Source organism: Stegostoma tigrinum, chromosome 30 (genome assembly GCF_030684315.1).
Source record: "Stegostoma tigrinum isolate sSteTig4 chromosome 30, sSteTig4.hap1, whole genome shotgun sequence".
Lineage (NCBI taxonomy): Eukaryota > Metazoa > Chordata > Chondrichthyes > Orectolobiformes > Stegostomatidae > Stegostoma > Stegostoma tigrinum.
The window spans coordinates 44,134,286-44,151,489 of NC_081383.1; the positions used below are offsets into that span (position 1 = coordinate 44,134,286).

The 17,204-nt window shown below is 39.5% G+C and overlaps 1 protein-coding gene across 5 annotated transcripts in view; it reads right to left on the bottom strand.

Moving 5' to 3' along the window:
• LOC125465967 (uncharacterized) overlaps positions 1–17,204 on the bottom strand; it is an 82,462-nt gene that overhangs the window by 43,516 nt on the left and 21,742 nt on the right. For all 5 annotated transcript variants that reach the window (XM_059638516.1, XM_059638515.1, XM_059638513.1 and 2 more), the window contains 3 exons: positions 11,346–11,766; positions 8,580–8,629; positions 4,779–4,828 (listed from right to left, as the gene is read on the bottom strand). In XM_059638516.1, coding sequence (XP_059494499.1) covers positions 4,779–4,828; positions 8,580–8,629; positions 11,346–11,674 — 429 coding nt within the window. In that variant the 5' untranslated portion in view covers positions 11,675–11,766. The remainder of the gene's footprint in view (positions 1–4,778; positions 4,829–8,579; positions 8,630–11,345; positions 11,767–17,204) is intronic.

Here is a 17,204-nt window from a genome sequence, read left to right on the forward strand (position 1 = left end):
ATACTTTTGCTGTCTAATCAGCTTCCCCCTAAAGAAAAATAAGTCTAGGGAAAGCATGATAAATGATTGGACCTTGGGAAGCACTGAGATCAGAGTGACCTTGGTGTGCACGTGCACCATTCCCTTAAGGTATCGGGACAGGTATGGTAAAGTGGTTAAGAAGACATATGATTTACATGCCTTTATTAGCCAAAGCATCGAGTTAGACCATAGGTAGAGTTTTTTGTGCTGTTCTGGAATCCTCACTGTAGGAAGAATATGATTGCACTGGAAAGGAAATTTACCAGGCTGCTACGTGGGTTTGAGAATTTCAATTATGAAAAAGAGATTGGACAGACTGGGGTTGCTTTCCTTACAGCAGAGAGGATTGAGCGGGACCACGATTGAGATGTATAAAATTATGAGGGGCATAGATACGGTAAATGGGAAGAGACTTTTCCCCTTGATGTAGGATCATTGACTAGGTGGCACAGACTTAATGGAAAGGGCAGAAGGTTTAGAGAAGATGTGAGGAAAAACTTTTTTACCCAGTGGGTGGTTGTAATCTGGAACTTACGGCCTGTGAGTGTGGAACAGGCAGAAACCTTCATACCATTCAATTAGTATTTAAATGTGCACTTGTAATGCCAAGGTGTATAAGCCCATGGGCAAATTGCTGGAAAATGGGTTTAAGACAGTTAGGCGATTGTTTTGACTGGCGCAGACTTGACGGGCCGAAGAGCCTTTTTCTGTGCTATAGATTTCTATGACTGTGATTCTACTGCTCCTTTATGCCCCTCATACAGGTAGTTCTCCTATAATGCAATTAATACGTTCTTATGTGACCTCGCACTATAGAAAATCATGTTGCAGGGAAATCACTACAGAAAATCGCTGTACCTGAACAGCAAAAAGTTCACGTTATCCAAACAGCGTCCACTATTCATTAATCATGTTTCATTAACACAAATTAGCTGCAACATGTGTTGTAGCAGGACTACCTGTATGCAAATACTGAAACAGTCACAGACCATGTCCAAATGCAACAAGACTAGGACATTATCAAGGTTGGGCTGACAAGTGGCAAGTAACATTCACGCCACATAAATTCCAGGCAATGGCCATCTCCAAAAAAAAGACAGAGACACAATCTAACCACTGCCCCATGACGTTCAGTGCTGTTACCAGTACTGAATCCTCCATTATCCACATTCTAGCAGTTACCATTGATGAGAAATTTAACTGAGTTTGTCACATAAACACTGACTATAACTGCGGGTCAGAGGCTCAGAATACGGCAGCAAACAATTCAGCTCTTGACTCCCCGAAGCCTCTCCACTATCTACAGGCTCAAGTCAGGAGTCTAATAGAATACTCCCCATTTGCCTGGATGAGTGCAGCCCCAACAATTCTGAAGAAACTTGACACCACCCAGGACAAAGCAGCTTGTTTGACTGACAACAAATCCACTCCTTCCACCACTGATACAATATACCATCCAAAAAATGCACAGCTGAAGTTTACCAAAAATCCTTTGATAACACCTTTGAAACCCATAACCACTACCCTCTACAAGAAACGAGGGTAGCAGATACATGGGAACACCGCAGCCAGCAACTGTCCCTCCAAAACCTTCACTGTCCTGACTTGAAAATAGATCACCATTCCTTTGGCTTCACTGGGTCAAAATGCTGGAAATCCCTAATGAGATTATGGGTTGACCTTTAGCGTATGGACTGCAAAGTTCATGATGGCAGCTCACCATCACCTTCTCAAGGGTAACTAGGTATGTTTGATAACCTGGAGATAGAAATCAAAATACAATGTTAGATAAGAGAGGCAAAGTGCACAATGGATTAGGTGAGACAAGTCAGATCAGGCATAGGTTAAGAAATTTTAAGGTATTAGCTGGGTCAGAGTAAGAAGGAATGCAATAAAGTTTAGATTGAGTTTACAATGCACGTGTCAGAATGAAGTAAGTGGAATAAGGAAGATTGCTCTGCTGAAGATGCAAAATATGGTACAGTATAATGACTGAGATGTGGCTCAAAAAAGGCTAGGACTGGGTGCAAGATATTCTTTGATGTAAGAAGGAAAGAAAGAATGTATGGCGGTATTCCTTTGGAAGTGTATTGCAGTTTTCGGGAGAGGTGATGGACAAAATATATTTGGTGAAAGTTTAAGAAAAAAAGTAGTCATTACTGAGTGTATTCTACAGGTTACCAAATAGAGGAGCAAATTTCCTTTGGTTGGAGAGATGCAAGAAATATAGAGTGGTGATAACGGGAAACTCTTGTAAACCAATTTTTGGAATAATTATCAAAAGGAATGGTAGTGCCAGCAAATTGGAACACCCCAGTTGATGACAGCAAGAAACATAAAAGCAGAAGAGTGCAAATGGCAACTTTGTTCCAGGATCTGTAGTAGTGTCACTGGACTTGAAAGTTAACTCTGCTTTCTCTCCACTGATGCTGCCAGACCTGCTGAGTTTCTCCAGAAATATGTTTTTGTTTCAGAATTTCAGTAGCCGCAGTTCTTTGTTTTATTGTACCAACGTAGAGCAACTTGCCACAATATTCTCTCAGCCAAACTTTATTTTTAAAAAATCACACCACAATGGAGGGCATATAGGATAAAGATACTGGGCTGATAATTTGGTCCGAGTTGTGTTCAGGTACATCTCATCTGGCATTCATCGGTTCCAACTCTCCAGAACCAGTCCCAATGCGTCAGTATTGTAAAGCACTCCCTCCTTTGCCACTCCCTCCTAAATGGGGAGTATTCTTAGTCATGTATTTGTTTGCCTTAATTGTCTTTTCTATACTCACTAGCACAAGACACTAGCAGTAATCCAGAAATTACTACCTTTGATACCCTGCATGCTAATCTCCTTCCTTAATCATTAAAATCTGTCTGCAGGACTTCATCCCTGTTACTAAAAATATTTATAGTATTGATATTGATCATGACTGTCTCCCTTCCAAATGCTGTGCAGCCACTCACTGAAATATTTGACTATGATACCAAAGAATCTAAAACAATCCTGGGCTTACATCTTTGGCTATTATAGCTATAATGTATCTACAGAATCCTCTGTCACAACTGTCTTCTCAATCTTTCTTCATTTGCAGTTGTTTTAACATGGACTTTTTATGGTATTTCCTGTACAGTATGAGACCTCACGTAATGGCTGCTCTTTCATTTACTACCTTACTCCAAACAAACACCATTTCTAACAAACAAGAACAAAAGATGACAATAAATACCACAAAGACCACTATGTTCTACAAGCTGACAAATGCTATTATCAATGCAGTATTGTGGAAATAAAAGCTTTGTTCCAGGATCTGAAGTAGTGTCACTAGACTTTGAAAGTTAACTGTTTTCTCTCCACTGATGTTGCCAGACCTGCTGAGTTTCTCTAGAAATATCTGTTTTTGTTTCAAAACTTCAGCAGCCGCAGTTCTTTGTTTTACTGTACCAACATAGAGCAAGTTGCCACAATATTCTCACAACCAAACCTTATTTTTAAAAAGTCACACCACAATGGGGGCATATAGGATAAAGATCATTTTGGTACAAATAAGGCTTATTTCTTTGAAACAGAGAGTTAACATATACTGGATGACAAAAATTAAAGGCAAAAGAAGCAAAAGATTTGTGTGAAAACAGATTCAATGAATAGAAATAGTCACTTGATAATACAGGATGCGAGTACTGTTGATGAGGGGGATATGTTATTGAAGATTTCCACCTTGCACTCATCAGGATAAACACAGGCCAAATTTCAGAAAAATCACAGCAATTCCTACTACAGGAGAAAAGGGTCAAAGGTTGGTTGGCAAATTGACTCTGCTTGGCCAAGGGAACTAGGGAAACCAAAAGTTTGTTTGTTTACTTAATGGCAATGCCTTGGTTTGAAATCCTACAATTACTGCTGATGTCAAAGGTGATATATGGCAAATAGGAAGTGAAACTACAATCAACCAGTCTTATTAGCCAATTTGAGCCTGATAATGGCTCAGAGTTGCATTTCAGATTTAGCATGTAACACGTAATGGTACATATTCAACCAAACCCACAGATGTATCTTTACATATATATTCCTGTGGGTAATGGGACACACCATCCCTCCCTCTTGTCCCCAAATGTACTCTAATAATAAAAAGTCAAAAGATTGACAGATTTTTAAAGTCTTAGTGAAAACTTGTAGCTCAGGTTGTGGATGTGGTTCTTCCATGGTGTGTAGCCATTTCGTTACCATTCTAGGTAACATCATCAGTGTGACCTCTAATCAAAGCATTGGTGTTCCGCTCCGTTATTAATTTACATGATCCTCTGGTATGGTGGGTCTTGTCAATTCCGGCTCTGTTTTTTAGCAGCGGTCTGTATATGGGGCCTATTTTTATGTGTTTGTTAATGGAGTTCCATGTTGAAAACCACGCCTCTAAAAATTCACTTGGTTCTCAACAAGGGACTCCATTTACAAATAATAGAAATACACCCCATATACCAACTGCTGCTGAGAAACAGAACCAGAATTGACAAGACCCACCACACCAGAGGATCATGTAAATTAGGAATGGAGCAGAACACCAATGCTTTGATTAGAGGTCGCTCTCATGATGTTGCCTAGAATGGCAATGAAACATCTGCACACCATGGAACAATTGGCTCAGCAAACAAACGAACAACCACAGGTTGACAGTTTGTACTTCTCATATAGTTCTTTCCTTGTCGTTTTTATCAATGAGCTTCTTTAAGTAAGTTACTTGCATTGTAGAACACAGATTACTCACCACCTGGTTTTTGTCCATGGCATCTGAAGTCCTATCGTTGTCAGTGTGCCCTAAATAACATGCATGTGATTTAAATGATAATATAAGTGATATACAAACAATTTTTCAAATTTAAAATCAGCCAATAAATAGAAAAGGGACTCTGGAGACCACAGGCTGAAGGGGATTACAGTAATAAAGTAAGTATATTTCCACTTCTGTTTCATTATTGATGACCTAGCAGTTTTGAACACTGCAACAAAAATAATTTTTGTTACCCTCATTTACTATCTTGTTACTCTGAATAACTTCACTTTTGCTTCTTCATTACCCTTCAATATTTAACATATCTTACTTCAAGATTAACTGGAAAAGGAACAGTCTGAGCAACCTGTGGCAATTCATCATTTAGAGGTTACTACCTAGCAGACTGTCAATAACTTAATATGTAAGAGTAGCAGCAGCTATTTGGCCTCTGAAGAAAAAAAAATGCATGAAAAGAATCAAGTGCTCCCTTAGAGGAGTAAATGGACACAATACGAAGAGTAGCAAAAATCTCAACTTAGTTCGGAAATTATGGAGTTAATTCAAAAAGTGCAAACCGTCATCACACACCTTCCCAAGACAAGCACCTCTCTAAACCAATCAATTAACCTAACTTCTACACCTGTATCACTCTGAGCTAAAGACAACAACAAGGGTATGAAGACAAAATTGGCTAAAGTGGAGTGAAAAGATAGACTAAAACATAACATGATTGAGTTGCAATGGCAGACAGTTAGGGAGAAACAGCTCTCAAAAAGGATATATTCCACTGAGTAAGAAAGACTATAACCACATGAACGCATCATCCATGGCTAAAGTAGTAGTTAAGGGGGTATCAAATTTTAAGAAAAAGGGAACAGTGATGCTGCAAAGACTCGGGCAGAAGATTGAGAAAGGCTTCAATATCCAGCCGGAAATGACTTTAAAACTAAAAAGGTAGAAATTTCCATTTCCAGTGAAAACAAACAAGAAACATATAGACAGTAAAAGCTACAAGAGGACATGCAAGGCAAAACAGTAGCTAAAGTAGGGACTAGTTCCTTAGTAGGTGAACCTGGCGAATTAGTAACAGGAAACAAAATGGCAGAGGCTTTGAACAATATTTTGCACCCATCAACACAAACAAAAGGTATCCCACAAGTACTTGAAAATCCAAAGGTGAAAGGAAGGGAAGAACTTAGAACAGTCATGGCTGCTGGAAAATGAAAGTAAGGTGCATACTAATAGACTTGAAGCTGACTAATCCCAGAGATCTGATGAACTGCATTGTAGGACCTTTAAAGAAGTGGCTGCAAAGATAGAGATACATTGGTTGTAAGCTTTTCAAAATGCTCTAGATTCTGGAAAGATCACAGCAGTTTGGAGAACCACCATGTAAACCTCTTTGAGAAAGGAGTGAGACAGAAAGCAAGGAATCATAGACCAGTTAGTTCCCATAGGGAAAATGGCAAAATTCATTAATAAGAGGTAGTAGCAGGACACTTCAAAAAACATGAATTAGCCTTTACAAGTTCACTGTAGATCTTTAAGGATCTAACAAACAAGATGGATAAAGGGGAACCTGTAGATATAATATATTTAAATTTTGAAAATTTGAGGTAATATATTAACTTAGAGGAAACAGAGCAGCCAAATTTGTTGGCGATACAAAGGTAGGTAAGAAAGCAAGATATAAATGGATATAAAAGGATATAAATGTCTACAATGGGATATAGATAAAGTGAGAGGGGAAAAATTAACAAACAGAATACGTGGGGAAATGTGAGCATGCCCACTTTGGTAGGGTAGGGTAGGGTAGGTTAGAGTAGGGCAGATTAGATTAGATTAGATTCCCTACAGTGTGGAAACAGGCCCTTCGGCCCAACAAGTCCACACTGCCCCTTGGAGCATCTCACCCAGACCCATCCCCCTATAACCCACACACCCCTGAACACTACAGGCAATTTAGCACGGCTGATCTACCAAGTTTGCACATCTTTGGACTGTGGGAGGAAACTGGAGCACCCGGAAGAAACCCACGCAGACACAGGGAGAAGGTGCAAACTCCACACAGTTACCCGAGGCTGGAATCAAACCCGGGTCCCTGGCGCTGTGAGGCTGCAGTGCTAACCACTGAGCCACCGTGCCACCCTTAAGTGGAATGGAAAAGCACAGCATCATTTTAATGAAGAAAGACTGCAGAACGTTACTGTTTATGAATCACAACATCAGCCTGTAGGACACAGCAAATAATCAATAAGGGAAATGGAACAGGGAGCGAATATAAAAGTTGAGAAGACCTGCTTATGCATCTAGAATACTGTGTGTAATTTTGGTCACATTACCCAAAGAAGGGCTGGTTCAAAGAAGATTCACTAGGTTGATTCCTGCAGGCAAAGAATTGGCTACATTGTAAGGAAAAGTTGAAGAGGTTCAACCTGGATTCAATGGAGTTTAGGAGACAGTTTAACAAAATATGATTCTGAAGGCACCTGACTGGGTAGATGCTGAAAGGATTTTTCCCCTTGTGGGGGACTGCTGAATTAGGGAGTAGATTCAAAATGGGGTCTCCCATTTCAGACAGAGATGAGGCAGAATTTCTTCTCTCGGAGGGTCATTAATCTTTGGAATTCCCTCCCTAAGAACAGTAAGATTGGGCTATTGAAGCTCAATTGTTCTCTGTACTTCCCCTCCTTCCCACCTCAAATACCTTGTCAAAACACCACTAACAGATATCAAACTTACAGCTAAGCTAATAAATGCTGATTAATACCAGACGTGGCCCACCAAGCTTAACTTAGTTTCAGTAATACTCAAGGACTGCTGACTATTTTGCACATAGGATCAATTTAGCCAGCAGAAAGCAAGAAATAATGCAAGGTAGCTGTTCTTTTCTTAATTTTTCATCCACTTGAAACACATGTAGCCAAACAAAAGAGGTCCAATAGGGTCTTTAAGTTTAAGTCTCATGAACATCAAATACAACACGATTGGAGTTCTGTTGCCTCCTACAATCACCAAGATTCAAAAGTTATGATACAACAGTGCACTTACAGAAGAAACAGCAGCTTACACAGTGTTAAACATGACAGTTTATTTTCCTAAAGATGGAACAAAATTCTGAACTCTAACTCATTTCAGTAAAACACTAATTAAAGAACTTCAAATGTAGTTAAAAATCTTACTTTGAACATTTAGCTGCCAGCAATGTTCAAAACCTATATAAATATAAAGCCACTGCCTTCAGTCTTTCTGAATGTGTCCTGGCTCTAACATCTTCACAATTAGGTGCAGTTAGATGACTATAGACAGTAAGTTGTCAATTTTTACACTCCACTGTGCTTTGAATTTTGTTATAAGATTTTTGCACAAAGAGAATATATACAAGTAATTGAAGAGATGATGGCCTCATGGTATTATCACAGGATTATTAACCCAGAGACCTGGGTAACATTTTGGAACTAGGTTCAAATCCTGCCATGATTTTAATGAAAATCTGGAACTAAGAAGTTAATGATTACCATGAAACGGTTATCGATAGCCAGAAAATCCCATCCGGTTCACTATTTCCTTCAAGGAGGAAACCAACATCCTTACCTGGTCTGGTCTAAATGGGACTCCAGACCACAGCAATGTGGATGACTCTTAACTACACTCTGGTTCATTAGGGACAGGCAATTAATGCTGGTCAAACCAGCAATGCAAACATCAACGACTGAATGAGAAAACTGCTTTTAAAAAAGCATCATTCAAGACACACTTCTGATTACAAACTGTGTGAGAATAATCTATGCTTACCTTTCAATGGATTCACTTCATTATTAGCGTGCTTGCCATCCCTAACTGAGCTGAAAATACAAAATCGGTTTCCAGTAATTATAAAGCTTATAAACGATTTCACAAAATATTAGATTTAACCATCAATATTTTCATTTAGGCCTTAAAACAAATTCTCCAAACCCCCTTTTGTAAAAAAAAGTTATGTATTACTGTTAATGATTACTTTAAAATATTTCAAAAACATCTCATTTACCAGCCATAAACAATATAAGGAAACATTTAGCATAGGAATTTGGTTAACTGTGCCTGGGTCAGCTCTTTTTACATGGCCTAATCAAGTAGTTTGACTCCTTTACTCTAACCCCATAGCCTGACACATCTATTCAAATAATTCATTCAATTCCTTTTTGAACGTTATTTTTTCCTTTTGCAGAGAATTTCAGATCATAACATATTAAAAGAAACCCTCTAATCTCAATATTTTGCTAAATCCCTAAAACCTGCATTCTCTGCCTGAATTTCTAGCCAAAAGCAAGTTTCTTTGTTTGTTCTACTAAAACCGCTTGTAACTTTGAGTGAGTCTACGCAAGCTCCTCTTAATAGTTGTAGAACAATTTCAGTTTTGTACTCTCATCACGAAGAGAAATCCTTCACCCTGGCATAATTCTAGTAACCCACATCTGTAACTCACCACAGCCTTGAAAATCATCTAAAGTCTCATACCCAGAAGAAATGAAGCCTATATCCGAGATGAGACCTAACCACTGACTTACAAAGGTATAGTGTATCTTCCTTGCTTTAGCATTATATTTATTTATTTATAAAGTCAGAAACTTGTATGCTGTTTTGACACATTGTCAACTTGTCTTTACACGTTCAAAAACTGCAAGCTCCTTTACCACATCAACAATTATACCATTTACTTTATTTTGCCTCTCCTCATTCTTTCTAGCAAAATGCTTCATAGATTAGATTCCCTACAGTGTGGAAACAGGCCCATTGGCCCAAAAGGTCCACACCATCCCTTGAAACATCCCACCCAGATCCATCCCCCTATAACCCACACACCCCTGAACACTATGGGCAATTTAGCATGGCCAATCCACCTAGCCTGCACATAGAACATAGAACAGTACAGCACAGAACAGGCCCTTCAGCCCACGATGTTGTGCCGACCATTGATCCTCATGTATGCACCCTCAAATTTCTGTGACCATATGCATGTCCAGCAGTCTCTTAAATGACCCCAATGACCTTGCTTCCACAACTGCTGCTGGCAACGCATTTCATGCTCTCACAACTCTCTGTGTAAAGAACCCGCCTCTGACATCCCCTCTTTACTTACCTCCAACCAGCTTAAAACTATGACTCCTCGTGTTAGCCATTTCTGCCCTGGGAAATAGTCTCTGGCTATCAACTCTATCTACGCCTCTCATTATCTTGTATACCTCAATTAGGTCCCCTCTCCTCCTCCTTTTCTCCAATGAAAAGAGACCGAGCTCAGTCAACCTCTCTTCATAAGATATGCCCTCCAGTCCAGGCAGCATCCTGGTAAACCTCCTCTGAACCCTCTCCAAAGCATCCACATCTTTCCTATAATAGGGCGACCAGAACTGGACGCAGTATTCCAAGTGCGGTCTAACCAAAGTTTTATAGAGCTGCAACAAGATCTCACGACTCTTAAACTCAATCCCCCTGTTAATGAAAGCCAAAACACCATATGCTTTCTTAACAACCCTGTCCACTTGGGTGGCCATTTTAAGGGATCTATGTATCTGCACACCAAGATCCCTCTGTTCCTCCAGGCTGCCAAGAATCCTATCCTTAATCCTGTACTCAGCTTTCAAATTCGACCTTCCAAAATGCATCACCTCGCATTTATCCAGGTTGAACTCCATCTGCCACCTCTCAGCCCATCTCTGCATCCTGTCAATGTCCCGCTGCAGCCTACAACAGCCCTCTACACTGTCAACGACACCTCCGACCTTTGTGTCGTCTGCAAACTTGCTGACCCATCCTTCAATCCCCTCATCCAAGTCATTAATAAAAATTACAAACAGTAGAGGCCCAAGGACAGAGCCCTGTGGAACACCACTTACCACTGACTTCCAGGCAGAATATTTTCCTTCTACTACCACTCGCTGCCTTCTGTTGGCCAGCCAATTCTGTATCCAGACAGCTAAGTTCCCCTGTGTCCCATTCCTCCTGACCTTCTGAATGAGCCTACCATGGCGAACCTTATCAAATGCCTTACTGAAGTCCATATACACCACATCCACGGCTCAACCCTCATCAACTTTTCTAGTCACATCCTCAGAGAACTCAATAAGGTTTGTGAGGCATGACCTGCCCCTCACAAAGCCGTGTTGACTGCATTTGATCAAGCCATGCTCTTCCAGATGGTCTTAAATCCTATCCCTCAGAATCCTTTCTAACAGCTTGCAGACGACAGACGTGAGACTTACTGGTCTGTAATTGCCGGGGATTTCCCTATTTCCTTTCTTGAAGAGAGGAATTACATTTGCCTCTCTCCAGTCCTTTGGGCTGTGCGAGGAAACTCACGCAGACACAGGGGAGAATGTGCAAACTCAACACAGACAGTCGCCAGAGGCTGGAATTGAACATGGGTTCCTGGTGCTGTGAGGCTGCAGTGCTAACCAATGAGCACCGTGCTGCCCCATATGGTTTAAATAAATAAAAAATGATGCAGCCTCTAACCTAATAGGAAACAAATTAAGAACTTTAAAACAGCACAAAAAGGCCCACCATTTCAAAAAAGCAAACCTCTTATTTGGTTCACAGCCAACCACAATCAAATGATCATTTTTGTTGGCTTTGCCAAAAACTTCATCTTTTACGGTTTTGCCATTGTTCTGCTCAGTTCCTGGATAATGTTCTTTCTCTGTACTCGCAAAGCTCAATTCTCCTATTGCACTTGCATTTCCAGTCACAGACATTTTTTTGATGCCTGCACTTTCCATCATGAGTTGTGCAGAGTCCATCTTGGGTGCATTCAGCTGCACATCATTGTCCATATCCAGTGTAATCATATCCTCTACTTGCAACTCAGCTAAGGTATGATCCGCATCCTGGTAGGTGTCTGTGATGATCATGTATTGTGCCAATAGCTGGAGGTCTTCAGAGGGAGTCTCCACAGGAACTGATCTATGAGCTTTTCCTGAACCATCTGCTGTGGTTCCCTTTTCTACAAGAGAATAGAAGAGCATGTTTACATACTTTAGCTACAGAAAATACACACATAGCATTATTTCTTTATAGCGTAAAAAATTAATTTTAAAAATCTCAAAAATCCAATTCATCAGCAAACCGGAAGATTAGTTCATTTTACATCTAAAAACTGAAAACATTCCTATAAATTCTTGAACTCAACAAGTGTATTACACACGGTATTCACAAATTAATATGCCATACATGCATAATGTGAAACGTCCAAAGTCTCTCTAATACAGATGATGTTAAATTATTTGCAATCATGACACCTACATATAATTTACAGCATACCAGTGCTAAAACCTCAGGTCCTCCTAATTTCTTCAATACAAAATGCCTATTGGTTATATACATGATTAACGTAGATTCATTGGATTTAATTATTTACTCACCTCAAATTACCCATACACTTTCGCCATACTTTGTTTATTGATTTATTTTGATTTGTACAATAATTCTTTCTCCAAAAGAATGATGGCCAATCACTTCATTTCTACAAGATTTCTGTGGTTAATTACTTACCTTTGTGATATCATGCATATCACCAGAACTAGGTTGTAAATCATAACTCTGGCTCTTTGTAGAATGCCATTTTGGAACAAACAGTGAGATATTACTCTCCACTTCACTTTTGTCTTTTAAGCTTATCATCAAAATCTAGCCCTTATTGGGACAGAAAATACCACAGGCAAAACATTAAATTCACAAGTCACTGAACAGGTTAATTTTTAAATTCCAATTTTCACTTCACTGTTGTCACACATAAATTTCAGTGGACTGATAAATGAAAGATGTTAATTATCTTAACACAGGCTCTGAAACTGACAGGGTAAAAGGCAAAGAGGCGAGGGGGAATGCCTCTCTTTGCTGACCAGAAAATATTCCAGTATAATGAGAAAGAAGTAATAACAGTTCTAATTCTGTTAAATTAAGCAGGGGAGAAGAGAAGCATCCTTCAGTGAGGTGCATTTGAAACAATAGTGGGTTTTGAGTAGTTATGGAAAAAGTATTGGAAAAAGTAGAAAAATAAATATTCAGCTTGGAAGAGAGCTAATTTCAGTGAGTTGAGAAGGGTTCCAAACTAGTGTAGTCTTATGTTTAAAAATAATACCTCCAAACAAGATTGTTAAGGATTAATTGGACACTGCAATAAGGAATTGATGGAAACCACGAAAAACAAGGCTGTGTGTAAAGGCAGCCTGTTGTGGTTGGAAGTTAACTGCAATGATTTTATCTTAGTTGGGAGAAGTACATAGAATGCCAAAACAAATTCAGAATAATATTAATATTGGCGAATTTTCACAGCTTGGAGTGACTTTTTGCCATTGGACTGGGGTTTGTGGACTGTTGCTATGGAAATCAAGACAGAGGTCCAAGTGCCAGCCATCACCCAGGAGTCAGTGATGGGCAGAAGGCATGAGATTGTTGAATATATTCAAAGTAGCTTATGCTAATAGATTCACTCATTAGTTTGTATATGCTTAAATTAGATTAAGCTAATAAATTTACTTTTTATCAAAGTGCATGTGTCTTCTGTATTCATTTTGATAAGACCCCAAAGAACCTGATAAGCACTTTCAGCCTAACAAACACGAGTAGGATATGAGCAAAATGTTTAAGAAGGAAAAAGGATGGGGACAAGACTGAGAGTACGGTTCCCTAACACCTTGGGAGCAGGATGCTGCCCCCACCATTTTAACATGACCGAAACATTCTGTACTGAAAGCCTATTCATGCTCTGGTATCAGTGAACCATTCCTAATTGTTACAGTTGTATACTGTCTTTATCTGATTAACTAATGTATCACAGGAGTAATGATTTAATTGGCTTTAAGTTTGAGATGCTGCGAGAAGCAGCAGACTTTCATTGAAGTTATCAGGTCACGGTATATTTGAAAACATGAGTGATTGTCAGCTTAATAGAAAATTTAGGATCATCAGCAGCAGGGGCTGTACTAGAAATTGTAGTATGATGTGATGATAATTATGAGCGTATCCTTGACAGGCTTTTGAAAAAGGTCATGAAAGGAACAACTGAGTTAGAAACAGTCTGGAATAAGTTAGCCTACTATACTCATTTATGTGCTTTACAGTTGGATAATGAAAATAAAGAGGTGCAGGAATTGGTAAAATTGCTGCAGGGTAAAAATGATCACCAACATGAAACCACTGTACCCATTATGTGTAATAGGTAGAAAAGGCTGCTGGTATACCCTGAGCGTGACTGAACAAATTGGGTATCGATAGTGAAACTGATGATGAAATGGACTTCTCCCCTGACATAGTACAAATCAAAACACGCTAGTCAGGAATCTGAGAACTAATAGCAGATGGAACTGTTATCTTGCAAAACAAGGCAGGTATCCTTGAGAATATAACTCTCAGTGCTTCGCTCATGTTTCCATCCCTGTGTAGCAAAACAAAGTAAAAGTATAATGTCACCCATGACCTGGAAGTGATGGATAAAGAAGTAGAACACTTAGGCACAATTCGGGAAGAGATCAAAAAGTCCCTTTCCCCCACTGAAGTTAAAGACCTCTATGAAAATTAGACTGTATTCACAGAGTGTTTCCATGATAGTTAAACAGAAAGCATCTCTTACATTCAACTGAAATCAGCACTAAAACAAGGAATAGTCCATAAGCATTGTGTACATAAATGTCCATAAGTAGTGGCAGCACAGTGGCTCAGTGGTGCATCAAAGTGCCAGTCACCTGGGTTCAATTTCACCCTCGGGCAATTGTCTGTGTGGAGTCTGCACATTTCTCCTGTGTCTGCGTGGGCTTCCTCTGGGTGCTCCGGTTTCCTCCAACAGTCCAAACACGTGCAGGTTGGGTGGATTGGCCATGCTAAAATGTCCAGTGTCCAGGTTAGTGGATTAGCCAATGGGAGATGTAGAGTGATAGGGACAGGTAGGGGAATGGGTCTGGATGGGATGCTGTTTGAAGGGCCAGTGTGGACTCAATGTGCCTGAAGGCCTGCTTTCACACTGTAGAGATTCTATGATTCTGTGATCACAGGTGCAAGACTTTCAAACCTTATTTCAACTAAAAGTTTAACAAGTGATTTTTTAAAAACTGCTGTATGAAGCATAGTAAGAAAAAATGGTTTCTCAAAACATAGACAAACCTTTTTGGAAACCATCATGAAACGAGGAATGTTGTTTTTCTGTGTCCACTTACTGTTTCTTTTTGAAAGTGGTCTTAAAAAAAACTTCCCTAGTTTGTTCTTTAATGACCTGAGAAATTTAAAATTCCAGTTTGAAATGATCAGGACAGTGTTTTTTTGAATAGTGCACATGGAGTCAGCTGGCAATGCGGGCACCACCCCTTCTCAAACTAACAGAGGTAACTCATTCTGCTGACAGTTTTAAAACTCCTCACACATTCTGTGGGTGAGATGTGTTGTTTGAATATTATTAATTTATAGGTCTTCTTCTGGAGCCATTTATTTTGTTTTTGAACAGGTTTCAAGAGCACCGCGAGGGAGCTGGAATTCTTGTGAAGACAAAGTCTTTGAAATCAGTAGAACCCCAAGCTGATTACAAACATTGGAATCTCAATCCAACAGCACTGTTTAAAACCACCAAACCTAGATGTAATTGTTTCTGAAGTCAGGATTGATAAAATTATCTGATATAAGTTTCTAATTCAGGCATGCAATGAGGAGTTCAATTGAATGTTAAAGGCAAAATAAATTTAAATCTTTAAAGTTTAATTTAAAATGGGAGCCAATGGTAGCAGGCTAGGTGTAATTTGTATCAGGAAAAAACAGGATAAATTGTTAGGACGAATTGTTAGGACTTCTATTGAAACGTGTCAGCCCAATAACACTGCAGGGGCTGTACATGATTGAAATCTTTGAATCTACTTTTCTATTTTGAGTTGGAATAATTTTGAAAGAAGAAAAGTGGAGTGCCATCTAGTAAGTTACATTTGAGAAAACTGTTTTTTTGTAAGAAAGACCAAATGAGCAAAATTTGGTCATGCTTGAAACCACATAGTAATCATATTTAATAAAATGTGAGGCTGGACGAACACAGCAGGCCAAGCAGCATCTCAGGAGCACAAAAGCTGACGTTTCGGGCCTAGACCCGAAACGTCAGCTTTTGTGCTCCTGAGATGCTGCTTGGCCTGCTGTGTTCGTCCAGCCTCACATTTTATTATCTTGGAATCTCCAGCATCTGCAGTTCCCATTATCTCTAGTAATCATATTTATTTGTCTCTTTTTAAAGCTATTATGAAAACATGTTCCTTTTTGTTTTTAAACTGGACAGTAAAGTTTCAACAGAGTTCCTGACTCAGAGTTTTCTCTTGGACATATGCGAGCCTTTGCCAATGTGGTTTTTAAGAGGGAACCGAATTGGATGATTTGGTCACTATCGAGAACATTGGGACCAGGTGAGGAGGATACGTAGGCATCCTCCACCGATTTTGACCTTTCAGAAAGATTGCATGAAAGTTAAGAATGTGTGGCATGATGTTGGGATACTGATGTCAGTGCGCATAGGTGCTAGTTACATCTGAAGTAACTAAATTGCAGGAATGCATAGTGAAAATGCACTGAAGGTGTTGTCTGAGCATCTTTGGTGAATTTTTGCAATGCATCTTGTAAATAATACACACTGCTGAGAATGAACATCAGCCGTGGAAAGAGTGGATGCTTGTGGCTGCGGTGCCAATCAAGATTCTCAAGTGTTGTTGGAATTTTCACATTCAGACAAGTGGACAATATTCCATCACATTCCTGATGTGCCTTGTAGATGATGAACAGACTTTGGGGAGTCAGGGGGTGAATTATTTGCCACAGTATTCCTAGCCTCTGACTTGCTCTTGTAGCCTCTGTGTTTACGTGGTGAGTCTAGTTGAGTTTTTGATCAATGGTAAACTCACAACACATACACCTACTTGACAAAACAGTCTGTGTGGCCTGGAAGAATGCAAGAACATTGTTTAAAAGACACTGACACATTATCCACAGAGAAACTGACTTTAAAACAATGGAAGGGATATTGACGAGAAGGTAGTAAAAATTACAACTGGAAGCTAAGGTGGGAAATACTGAAGAAATATCCACAAGACGGATAAAAGTGAAGGAAAAGCTGGAGAATGTTTTAAGTCCATGTATGACCAGTTGCCATTTAAGCATGAGCGATCTTAGACTTTATCACATCTATAATCAGCTTGCAACTATTGAACAACACATGCATCCTTATGTAAGGTCTTCTGTTCATCTATTTTGAAGACATCCAGGGCTGGAGCATAGCGTTAGACTTAAAAATACCTCCAAACCATATTGTTAAGGGTTAAATGGACATGATAATAAACAATTGGTGGAAAATGCATAAAAAAACAAGCTTAGTGTGAAAGCCTGCTTTGGCTTGAAGGCAACTGCAATGACCTTGCCTCGTTT